This window comes from Balaenoptera acutorostrata, chromosome 20 (assembly GCF_949987535.1).
Source record: "Balaenoptera acutorostrata chromosome 20, mBalAcu1.1, whole genome shotgun sequence".
Lineage (NCBI taxonomy): Eukaryota > Metazoa > Chordata > Mammalia > Artiodactyla > Balaenopteridae > Balaenoptera > Balaenoptera acutorostrata.
In genome coordinates, this window is record NC_080083.1 from 8282313 (window position 1) to 8295261 (window position 12949).

General features: G+C 40.9%; 1 protein-coding gene across 4 annotated transcripts in view; it reads left to right on the forward strand.

Annotated features, from left to right (window-relative positions):
* The window catches only part of MYH10 (myosin heavy chain 10), a 136712-nt gene that overhangs the window by 42426 nt on the left and 81337 nt on the right, over positions 1 to 12949 (forward strand). For all 4 annotated transcript variants that reach the window (XM_057536023.1, XM_057536024.1, XM_057536026.1 and 1 more), the window contains exon 5: positions 6315 to 6417. In XM_057536023.1, the coding sequence (XP_057392006.1) occupies positions 6315 to 6417 (103 nt within the window). The remainder of the gene's footprint in view (positions 1 to 6314; positions 6418 to 12949) is intronic.

The following is a 12949-nucleotide window of genomic DNA, read 5'->3' on the forward strand; positions in this document are numbered from 1 at the left end:
GTAGTTGAATAGGCAGAGCACAGAGGATTTTTAGGGAAGTGAAAATATTCTGTGTGATACTATAATAGTGGATACAAAGCATTATACATTTGTCCAGACCCCATAGAACACCCAGAGTGAACCCTAATGTAAACTATGAACTCAGGGCTCATCCTGTGTAAAAAATGTACCATTCTGGTGACTGATGTTGATCACAGAGGAGGCTGTGTGTGTGGGTGCAGGGGTTACAAGGGAAATCTCTGTACCTTCCTCTCAATTGTGCTGTAAACCTAAAATTGCTCTAAAAAAATAGTCTTAAAAAAAATAGTGAAGGCAACAAAAAGTGTGTTGTAGTTAAAAAACCACTGTGTTGTTGGATAGGTTTTTTTGTTTTGTTTTTTGTTTTTGTCCCAGCTCTACCATGACCCTAGGTCAGACAGTGAGCTTCTCTAGACCTCAGTTTGCTTTTCTAATGACTCTTTGCTTTACGTGTCCTCAAGTCTTAAAACGTGGGGATTTTTAGATTATTGTGCCTGCATCTCAGTGATAGCTATATTATGGGGAACGAGTATGCAAATCAACTTGTAAATAGGAGTTTAAAATGTTCCAGGCAAATCTTCCAGAAAAAGGAACTAACATCTTTGCATGAATCTTTGCAATACCCCTGTTATCTCCATTTATATACCATAGCTGACACTAGCTGGTATTAGTATTTAATAGAAGACTTGAACCCAAGTCTATCCTGACCTTCCTAGTAAGCTGCTTTCTAATAGAACAGAGTTTTGAAACTGTAGGAAGTCATTGAGTAATGCTATTTTTATATATATGTATATTTATATGTTTTATGTAAAATATATGTGTTGTTTTTCAAATTGAGGTTATCGAAAGCAAGAACTTCAGGCAAAGGGTGGTTTTGAAGCTAGACTGAATTTGATGTTACAGATATCCAGAGAGAATAAAAACAAAACCAATTAAGATCTGGGAAAGGAGGGTTCTCTTTGGGGAAATACCCACAGTCCAGAAGGGATTCGGAGAAAGATCTCGGAACTGATCATGCATTAATTATCTGCATCACTGCTTCTCACCACTGTTGTTTTTTATGTTATTGTTTGGATTGCATATTGCTTTGAGAAGCCAGTGAAAGCCACAGATCTCTCTAGAAAACACAAATACCTTCAGGTTAGAAACTCCTGATCTTTTACATCCATATGTGCTGCAACAGACACAGGGCACCCCACCCAGCAGGCTGCTTGCTCTGTTCTCCCGTTAACCTTGCACTTGTGCCCCAGAGACCAGCAATGAAACAAGCAGTCCTTTACAGTATAGAACTACTGCATTGGTAGATCTTGTCTCGCTGGTGGAAATGAGGTCAGATTCCCTTTGTCTTTTTCACTCTTTGAGGGCTTGGCCTGTTGTTACCTTTGAGGATTCTCCTAATTTTCTTCGAGAGGAGTCTGCTGAGCTTTCTTTGTTGTTCCCTTGCCCATTTACTTTTTTTTTGTATTATTAATTAATTAATTAATTTATTTATTTATGGCTGCGTTGGGTCTTCGTTGCCACGCACGGGCTTTCTCTAGTTGCGGTGAGCGGGGGCTACTCTTTGTTGCGGTGCGCGGGCTTCTCATGGCGGTGGCTTCTCTTGTTGCGGAGCACGGGCTCTAGGCGCGTGGGCTTCGGTAGTTGTGGCTCGCGGGCTCTAGAGCGCAGGCTCAGCAGCTGTGGCGCACGGGCTTCGTTGCTCCGCGGCATGTGGGATCTTCCCGGACCAGGGCTCGAACCCGTGTCCCCTGCATTGGCAGGCGGATCCTTAACCACTGCGCCGCCAGGGAAGCCCTGCCCATTTACTTTTGTTCAAGCTGCTTTATTTCCCCCTTTTGCATCCGGGACAGATGTGCTATTTCCCCTTAAAAAAACTTTTTTCTGAGAATTGCATTCCTTTGATCCTGCCGCGTCTTTCATAGTCAAATAAGAGGTTATCACCTTTTTACTTCTGTCGGTTTCTTTATCATCGCTGTTGACCATTGTCATAGTTGTTACCACTGCTGACATTTATGGAGAAACTTCTGGCTGGGTGCCGTGCTACGCTGTTCACATGCATTCTCTCAGTCCTTTGAAGTAACCGGATCTCATTTTAAAGGAGTCTAAACCGAGGCTCAGAGAGCCCGGTAACTTGCCCAACGCCCCATAAGCTAGGAAGTGGTAGATGGGACTCGAATCTAAGTAGGTCACCAGGACACCATGGCCCACTTCTTAACCACTTTACTGACACTATAGAGAGTTTAGTCATTCAAATTCCCTCCTATATGGTGCCATCCAGCTGACACCAGCTGAGTGGACAATAATGGGTAATGTTTACTGACTACTAATTATAAGCTTTAGACGGACTATATATTTTTTCCATCACAATAACCTTACGTGTCAGAAGCTATTATCCCCATTTTGAGGTGAGAGTATAAAGCTGTCTCCCCTCTTGGGACCTCAACCGTAAGGTACTGGAATACATCTGTCTTTGAAGCAATATTTTCTATTAGCAGAGGTACCTTAGACCTGAAATATGGAAAATGTAGCAGAGTTCATAGGTGGTTGTCAAGTACAGCCAAGTAAGTGTGACAGATGGGGGCAAAAAATGCTTTCAGGACACACTGAAGCATGTCCAGTTGAGAGGGGTTAGCTGGGAAACCTCAGAGGCAAACCAAGCTGACGAGTACCAATCACAGCTGTTTTCAAGACAAGTCATCACCAGGCTATATGAGGCTCATTTCTTAACGTAATGAAAAATTATCTGTTTGAAACCAACAACCAACATCATGCTTAGCTTGAAACACTAGGTGTTTTGAATAAAGAACAAAACAGAGAAAACCGACATCATAGCTCTTAACGAAATTACACATAAATAAAATCCAGATTCTTTCCCGTGGCTCCAGGGTACATCACATCCACCCCTTCCCACCTCGGCAGTACCTCCTGCCGCTGTCTGCCTTGCTAGTTATTTATATCAAATCCTGCACTCCGGCCGCCAGTTCCTGGGATATACCGAGCTTTTTTCTGCTTTGAGGCCTTTGCATTTGTCTTTCCATCCCCCTGGATGCTCTGCCCCAGGCCGTCTCTTGCCTGGTCCTGCTCTCCTTTCAGGAGGCTTCTCCCCGCCATGGCATCTCCAGGGAGTTTCCTTTGCTTTTCTGCCTTTTCCCTTTCAGCCGCCTCCTTGTTTCCTTCGTCGCCTCCCTCACATGTAATTATCCCATTTGTTTTTCTTGTTTACTTTAAGTCTCTGCTGATCTTGAGCTGCACAAGGGCCCTGTCCACAGCTCTATCTCTAGCACTTAAAAGGATGCCCGACACATAGAAGATGATTTGCAAATATGTGTTGAATAAATGAATGAACGAAAATCATTATCTGTGTACCAATGGTAGCCAGGTAGAAAATATAATGGTGGTGAAATTAATAACAGGAACAAAAAATTATCAAATAGAGCCTAGAAATAAATTTGTGCAGGACGTATATTCATTTATTCAACAGAATTCAGCAAGTACCTGCTATGCTAGGCACTGTGACTTAAAAGATGAATAAGATAAACATGGTCCTTGCCTGTTTTGAACTTAGAGAAATACAGAATTTAACTGAGACAGAAATGAAGCCATCATTTCTCTTAAAAATAGCAGGTGCGGGGCTTCCCTGGTGGCGCAGTGGTTGAGAATCTGCCTGCTAATGCAGGGGACACGGGTTCGAGCCCTGGTCTGGGAAGATCCCACATGCCACGGAGCGGCTGGGCCCGTGAGCCACAACTACTGAGCCTGCGCGTCTGGAGCCTGTGCCCCGCAACGGGAGGGGCCGCGATAGTGAAAGGCCCGCGCACCGCGATGAAGAGCGGTCCCCCGCACCGCGATGAAGAGTGGCCCCCACTTGCCGTAACCAGAGAAAGCCCTCGCACGAACCAAAGACCCAACACAGCCAAAAATAAATAAATAAATAAATAAAGTAGCTATAAAATTAAAAAAAAAAAAAAAAAATAGCAGGTGCATTATTTAACTCAAAATTCTGTCTGACTTTTTATGGGGGTGGCAGGCGGGAGGAGATGGGAGAGGGATATAGCAGAACAAAATTATTTGAAGTTTATCTGAAAAAAATTAACCTCAGAGACTACTTGATTTATTTTTTAAAGACAGTGATGGGTGCTCTGGTTAGTCATACTTCCGAACTACTGCAGTGTGGCACTGGCTTTGGAATAAGTCATAAGTGTAAGGTAAAGATAACATTTCAGATTGCTGGGTAATCAATGTCTTGGTCAGCCGTTGATGTTGGGATGTGGACTGAATCATTTGAGGGGAAAATGAGATTCAATCTTGACCTCAGACCATACTTTTTTTTTTTTTTTTTTTTTTTTTCAAATTACTTAAAGACTTAGTTGTAAAAAGTGAAACCATCAAAGTCTTGGAAGAAAACATAGATGGTTTTAATAATATAGATGATATAGAAATGAAAATATAGATGGATATAATGTTAGTGCAGGAAAGGCCTTTTTTTAAAAAAAATTTTTATTTATTTATTTATGGCTGTGTTGGGTCTTCGTCTCCGTGCGAGGGCTTTCTCTAGTTGCGGTGAGCGGGGGCCACTCTTCATCGCAGTGCGCGGGCCTCTCACTATCGCGGCCTCTCTTGTTGCGGAGCACAGGCTCCAGATGCGCAGGCTCAGTAATTGTGGCTCATGGGCCCAGTTGCTCCGCGGCATGTGGGATCCTCCCAGACCAGGGCTCGAACCCGTGTCCCCTGCATTGGCAGGCAGATTCTCAACCACTGCGCCACCAGGGAAGCCAGGAAAGGCCTTTTTAAGCCTGAATAGCAGGCAGAAACCTTAATAGAAGGTTTGGTGGATTGGAGTATGTAAGACTAGACTTAGATGGCAAAACAAAGAAGGGGGCAGTTTTTAATACAACAGTAGATGGTGGTTAATAAGCTTAATATGTAAAATATTCTTAGACACCAGTAAGTGGGTTGTATCTAGAATCATGAAATCTTGGAGCTGGAAAGGGTCTAATCCTATTCCTACATTTTACCAATGATGATGTCCATTTCCAGAGAAGTTAATTTCCTTACTCAAAGCCATACCACTAGGTGATCAATAGGACCCTTTTGCCCAACCCCTCGGTGGTGTTCGGGTGCAGAGAGTTAGGGAGGTAATGCAACCAGGAAACCTAAAGAACTCTTGTTGGGGACAGTTCAGATAGTACAATTCCAAGTACAATTTCAAGAAAGGGTCAGAGTTCGAAAAAATAGATTTTCATGCCTTAAATAGAAGAGGCATAGAGGATCACTAGTTGGCCGTGTGTATAATAACATTTTTGAGTTCCTGGGGTGTTTTTGTTGTTGTTTTTTAGAAAATTAATTATATATTACAGTTTTTTATTTTAATCCAAATTGAGATTTTATTCATTTTGCTTTGCCTGGGTCTTGGGGAACCTCAAGTATTTGATCAGAGAGGCCATAATTCAAGTATCACACCGTATGCTAGCAGCTTGCCTGAATTTCAAGCTTAGTACTGAGTAGAAATAAAAAGCAACCTTTGAAATGTGCCAGCCTCGTTTGAAAATAGAAATCATAGGAAGTGATAGCATTTGTCCCAGTTCATAACAAAATTCGTAGTATCCCTTCATTTTCTCTACAAATTACGTCCTGGCTGTGTGTCGACACTGCACAAGGTTATGTGGATTAAAAGGAAACTACACAAACATACAAATCAGCAAACGCATGGGGCCTTATCCTTCCTCGGGTGAGGCTGGTGATCAGTGTGAAGATTTGTGTACGAGGCATGTACAAGGTGCCACGTGGGTCTAGGGGAGAGAACCACCGTCAGCCTGGTCTGAGGGATGAGCCAAGAAGGCGTCTAGTGTCCTTGAAGATGCTGTCGGTAATCAGCGGACATCCCAGAGTTCATTCAGCTCCTTCAGATTAAATTACCTTAATTTAACTGTTTTAGGAATTCTCTTTCCAGTGCTGGATATGTTTCTGGTGCTGAGGCATTGCTTTACAAACATTCTAATAAACTCCGCTTCTCTGGCAGAGCCCCCAATTCCAAGGGGGAAAAAAATCGTTGTGAACATTTTCCTCTGTCCTCTTAGCGGCATCTACCAAAAAATATTTGGGTTAATTTATGCCATTTAAAAATAATAATTTTCCAACTACTGGTGATAGTTTTTTTTTTTCTTTTTCTTCCCTACTTATTCTCTTTTTACTTCCTACTAATTCTTGTTCCAACTCAGTTTAATTTTGTCGATTATAGTTTGGGAATGTGTATGCTGTGCTTTTTGTGAAGCAGCCTATGTTAATATTTCTTCCAGGGGTGAATCGGGTGCCGGGAAGACAGAAAATACTAAGAAAGTCATTCAGTACCTTGCTCATGTCGCTTCTTCACACAAAGGACGAAAGGACCATAATATTCCTGTAAGTGTTTGTTCTGCTGTTGTTTTTTAAAACCCTTAGATTTATTCTTTTGTAATTTCAGAAACAAGAATAAGGAAGCAAGCGGACTCAGTGTGCTGCTGTAATTGACAGCTCCCTGTCTCCGCCACTCCCCACCCAGCAAGGAGGGAGCTAGGGCATCAGGAAAATGTTAGTAACTAGCGATTCCACCAGGGCAAACTGGAATTACGGTTGTAACTCGAAGCCTAATTTCTTACAAAGCTGTGGTGGGGATTGTTAAACATCCATGAGCAGTGCTTAGGAAGACTTCTTCGTTTCCACCAAGAGAAGATCCTCAGATATTTTCAGCGCTTCCTCCTGAACTTACAGAGCTACCACCCACAGCAGCCTGAGGGGAGGATAGAAATTTGGGGAGAATTGGTGATAGGAAAGGGGTGAGAATATAAACATCAGTTATCCTTAATCTGTAGATACGAGAAGTAGTGGTTAATACTCCCTGAGAGATGCCAGGCAAACCAGCTTTCGCGGTTCTAAACCTCACACTGACTTGGTGCTTTGGATGTGGCTTACCGCTAGGAAAAGACCCAGACTTGCTAACGTTTGCATTTATCTGTTTGTAACGAGCAGCAGGAATCACCTAAACCAGTGAAACACCAGGCAAGTGCTTTTCTTTATGCTTCTTAGTCTTGAGTGTTTGCGCTAATTTCTGTCTTTGGATTGAATCTCTACTAGAAACAAATACCATTAGTTCTGAGCAAAATCTCCTATGAACAAAATATTTAGTTTTGAAATTGTGTTGCTTTGAGGCTTATTCTTTCCTGAGAAGCAGCATGCCATTTTGCTTTACCTTTGCTTTATAGAGGAATTTTAATATTTATTTACCCTTTCATCATGACATTGAATCATATGTTTATGAAGCCTGTAAACTTAGGGTTTCACGTGTCAATTACCAGGTGGAATTACTTTTTTTTTTTTTTTAAACAAATTCAGGATTTATTTCAAATTCAAGTTGCAGAATACAAAATCAACATACAAAAGTCGGTTACATTCTATAAACTAGTAATAAACTATCTGAAAAGAAAATTATGAATATAACCCATTAGCAATAGCACCAAAAAGAATAAAATACCTAGGAATAAACTTAACTAAGGAGGTAAAAGATGTGTATGCTGAAAACTACAAATTTTTTTTTTTTTTTAATGTCTGAAACATTTATATTAACTGGAATTACTTTAATACTTCTTAAACAGGTGGAAACCTAACTTTATGCCACACATTAAATTTTGAATTTGGGGCCGCAGCTTTAAAAGTTGCAACTTAAAAAATTTCTAATCTGTTAACATTGTAGGGCCTGGTAAGTGTTTTAACCCAAAAGCCTCATTGTATTTAATACATAAATTTAGAATTTTCTTTATCCAGGGAAAGTAGCAGAGGAATGTTATTCTCCCTAATTATCAGATGCCCACCTTTTAGCTCTGCAGAGCATAGCAATGAACAAACTGTGGACCGGAGCATTTCCTGCTACTTGGCAAGAGAGGGAGGGCAGAGCTGAGCCAGATGCCTTGGATAGAATGGGACGTCTGTACTTGGACATCCCATTTCCTCGCACTGGAACGGTTTTGGTTTTTCTGTCTTCCACAGCATAGTGGTGCAAAGCTAGCATAAAGCAAGAAATGATAGTGTTACGAAAACAATCTCTTAATATAAAGAAACGATCAGAAACGTCTAAAGGAATAGTCCCAGATACTGAGATGTTCAGATATCTTTTTTAGAATTCTTAAGAAATTCTCGGACACTAAAGCTGTACTATACCTATGAAGGCCCAGGATGTCCTTTTGCTTTTAGCTGTAGACCAGACCAGTGATACGCATTGGGAGGATGAATGAAATAATCATTATCCTATATGATATTTAAAGGCTTCTTTGCCAGTTAAAGAAGGAATCTCTAGACCAGCAACCAGCTTTTCTTTGTGTTTTAGAGTACATGCTAAATGACCTTTTAATATGTACTTAGATCACTAGCAAAATAGTGTTAAATAGTTAACGTACAGATTTGGGTTTTCCAAATCCTCTGTGGATTACATAAATCATTAGTGTTAACATTTTGTTTCGATGTCATCTTAAACTACAGAGTGGATCCCTGTTGTGTGTGAGTAGCATGCCTACCCCTAGATTTTACTTTGGGTCAAATCAAGCCCTGTAAGCAGGTATCCTCCAGGAAGGCGAGGCGACAGCTTCTCTGGGCCGTGCTGCACTGTCATTACTGATTTGCATGTCTTGTTGCATGTTTGCACTCCGCACAGAATCTTCCATGCTGCTTTCCCCAAGGTTATGTTAATACTAGTCAAGTAGTAGCTATGCCGTGTTTTTAGAAACATGAGAAGACTCCTGGTTCTCAATTAATTTTTCTTCCCCAGCACACCTGAGGAATATGAGATACTCCTGAGCATAGGGACTGGTCACACCCTGGGGAGGGTTGAATCAAGAACTTACTTCTCTCCCCACCACCCCCTCCCCTTCCCGGGCACCCCTAGGCATGACTTCCTCACCCCATTTTGAGGATGACTACCGTAAGGTAATGGTTATACTTTGCAAAGGCAGTGTTTCTCTTGGCTTAATATCACTGGTTTCCAAATTTATGTTGAACTTTATTGGCAAAACTTAGATTCCCAGGAACCATTTGTGTCAGTTGCTAGCATTTTATCACTAAACAGCAGTATAAATTGTAGAAACAAAGTGGAAGGCATTTGTAGGCTCCTGATTTTGTGAGTCTTTGTCTCTTTGCTCATTCTTCTTTTTAAATAACTTTATTAAGGTTTAAATTCATGTCCCATAAAATTCACTCCTTTAAAGTGTACAGGTCAGTGTTTTTTTTTTTTTTTTTTTTCGGTGTATTCCCAGAGTTATGCAATTATTACTACAGTCAATTTTAGAACATTTTCATCACCCCAAAAAGAAACCTTATACCTATTATGAATCACCTTCCATGTTCTCCCAGCCCCTGGAAATCACTCATCTACTTCCTGTCTCTCTGACTCTGCCTATTCTGGGTATTTTATATGAACGGAATCATGTAATATGTGGTTCTCACTGTGCATAGTGTTTTCAAGGTTCATCCATGCTGGAGCATGTGTAAGTGCTCCATTCCTTTTTATGGCCAAATAATAACCTGTTATATTAAATTTGTCACATTCTGTTTATCCCTTCACCAGTTGATGGCCATTTGGATTGTTTCCACTTTGGCACCAATATGAATAATGCTGCAATATATAAGTTTTCACGTAGGCACACATTTTCGGTTCTCTTGGGTGTATACCTAGGAGTGGAATTGCTGGATTGTGGTAATTTTCTGTTTAACATTTTGAGGAACTGCCACACTTTTCCATAGAGGCTGCACCACTTTACATTCCCCGCAATGTTTGAGGGTGCTAGTTTCTCCATATCCTGGGCAACACTTGTCTTTTTATTAAGGCCACCCTAGCGGTGTGAAGTGATCGATATTTTTATGTTTACCTTATAACTTCATCTTCATTATAGAAATATGAACAAATGTAAGAAATAAATTTTCAAAATTAAGGTCACAATATTTAAGAAGTAAAACATTTACCTATCAACTTTTACTTACTATAACAAAATGAGTCCTCGTTTGGCTTAATGCCCCGGCCAACAGCAAGTACAGCTCCAGTGCCCATATTCCCTCATCGCAGGTCACTGTTACAGACCCTCGATGTCTGGCACAGTGTTCAGGGCCGCTCCAAAGCCTGGACATGGTACGATTTCAGAGCAGATTTGAGGACGACTAATTTCTTAAACTGGACCATCCCCTGGGAATGACCCCTTCAAGCCAGCCCACCTCCCCACTGGCTCCTGAGTCATCCACCTCTAGATGGCAGCTTCCGGATGACTCTGTATCTACTGGTCTAAACTGCCTTGAACTAAGACAAAAAGGTGATAGATAGCAAGTAACAAGCACAGAAATTAGAGCCTGCCACTCGAGAATTAGAGTCTGGTTCTAAGCATGGCGATTGATTGCTGCTGCCAGCTTCCAACCCTACTCTGTGGTCAGTGGGACACCTGCAGCTTTGCCCCTCAGGCCTACAAGGGGCAGCAAGAGTCCAGCCCAAGTCCCCTTGCTGGCTGAACTGGAGTTTTGAAAGAGGTGTATGTATACATATATATATAATTTTTTTTTAACCACTTTAAAACTCATCCTATATCTATCATATAGCAAGTATATATAATACATTATGTAATAAACACAAGGGTATAGTTTTCATCACGATTGGTAAACCTTTAAAGCATCATATAATTCTAAATACTTAGAACTTTAAAAATAATTTAAATAGCTAATGCTGATTTCTTTTCCCCACGTTCCCAAGTGACATTTCTCATTACTGTATAGAATAGAAAAGGGACATTGCCCATCCAAGTTCCAGCAGAAAGGTTAGCATGGTCTGTAAATGGCTTCATAATTTGGTTGAGAGCTGTTAGCCCTGTTTATCTAAATGTGAAATTATTCAGTGCAGAAATGGTCAAATTTTAGTGGTAATTTCTTAAATATCATTTTTGTGTGTTTTATAATATTAGCCCTGTGTCAAGCTCTTTGTGATTCATTTATGAGTTTTTGAGATCTTTACTTGATCTCAGTGATGTCAAAAATCCATTGGAAGAGAAGTACCACCACATTCCTGTTAATGTAGTGGCCTCCAAAGCAGGGACCCAAGCCTGCGGTTACCACAGTGATTATGAGGACCCTTAACCCAAAACTTACTGCCACCTCTGGCTCACCACCGTCCCCTCCCCAAATACTACTAGAGTGTCTTCGGACCGCTGATTACCCATCCATTCAGCAAACATTCACGGAGCATCGTTTGGGCGTGATACTCACTAACCTCATGCAGGGGATACAGCCGGTGCCTTTAAGCCAAGAGAAGATAGAATGGAATCAGGATCAGTGGATCACATGCACACATGTGCGTGTACACACACACACGCGCATACACACGCGAAGGAGAAAAGAAAGGAATCTATAAACTTGACCCAAAGAATTCTTGAAGCCATGTCTAGGGAATATTAAAATGAGGTATACAATATTTGTTTTACCTCCAAGTTAGGAAAATATTTTAAAGATAGATTATTATTGAAAGTATTTTTATTACGATTTGGTAGGATAGTGTGTAATTTTAAGGAATCTGTATTCTAACTCCTTGATCTAACCGTGAGAGTGTCAGGTAAAGGCAGTGCCCCACTTATCAAGTCCAGGTTTTTCTGACAGCTTCTACGCCCTGATCACGCAGATTGAGTGAGGTTAAGGGATTCTAGAGCCCAAATCATTATTGCGGTGCCAGCGTAGCGAGAGCTTTGCGAGATGTTGGCACAGACTCAGTGATGGCTGTGGCCGCTAACCTCCAGGGGAGAGGCACTCCTGCGTCACAGCACGATGGCTGCTATTCTTGGTGATGACTCTCAGCCATTAACATTGGTTCAGGACACCATGTTTAAGAAACTTTGATAGCATGTAGTGTTTAGAAAGATTTACATCAGAAGTAGCCTGGTGTCTTGAAGTCCAGAAACGGGAAGATCCCCTGTACAGGGAGCATATTATCTAAAGCCAGGAATGTGAGTTGATGCCGTGTCACGACATTCACATGGCAGGACTGGTTCCTGACTGGTTTCAGTTGAACACAATAGTAGACTATAGATGAAACCTGGGAAAATAATCCCGACAAACGGACAATCCAGATAAATGCTCTAGAGTAGACGTGTAACACTGCAGCACCTCACTGTGTCACGTGCTTCAGGAACATTTCCTACCCTTTCATTGGAGGGAACCACACCACCTAAACATCCAACCACACGTGGGTTAGATGCCGAGACTGCGTGTATGGCATAGATTTGTTCCTAATTTTGGAGTCGATGATAGTGTAATACATCACAGAGCAAGTGGCCATTGATTTTAAAATCTTATGTGAGCTTCCTTGTACTCTTTTTTTGCTTAGAGAATCACAGTAGCTAGCAGTTTTTATTCTTTCTTGAGGTCTAGTATACTGTGGGTATTTTAAAATATAGGGGTAAGATTTGTATTTGGAAAGAGCAGATTTATTTAAGTCCTACAGTATAATTCTGAAATTACATTCCAGGGATACAGAAATGCCTCATGCTTCCCCATACAGCCTCTGTTGTGTTTCATGATTAAAGCATATATTAATATACTTACATATCTTGTTTGTAAAATCTGTTTTAAAGCTTAATTTGCATATAAGTAATGACCATTATACCAAATACAGTATACTTAGCTTTTTAAATACATGCAAGAATTCAGTAGCATTGCCATCTTTGTCATCTCTGAAACTGGAGACGAGGACATTGCCCTGTCTACATCGTTAAGATATTATGTGAAACCCTTGGAAAAATGGCAAGTCTTATTACCAGTACAGTGGAAGTTATTAGAATTTGCTGCCTTAAATCTTTGGAACAAGGCAAAGTAGAAATAAGCAGAAGTATTAATATGTTCTTAATTGAAGTATCATGCTAAATTTCGTTTCATGAAAACC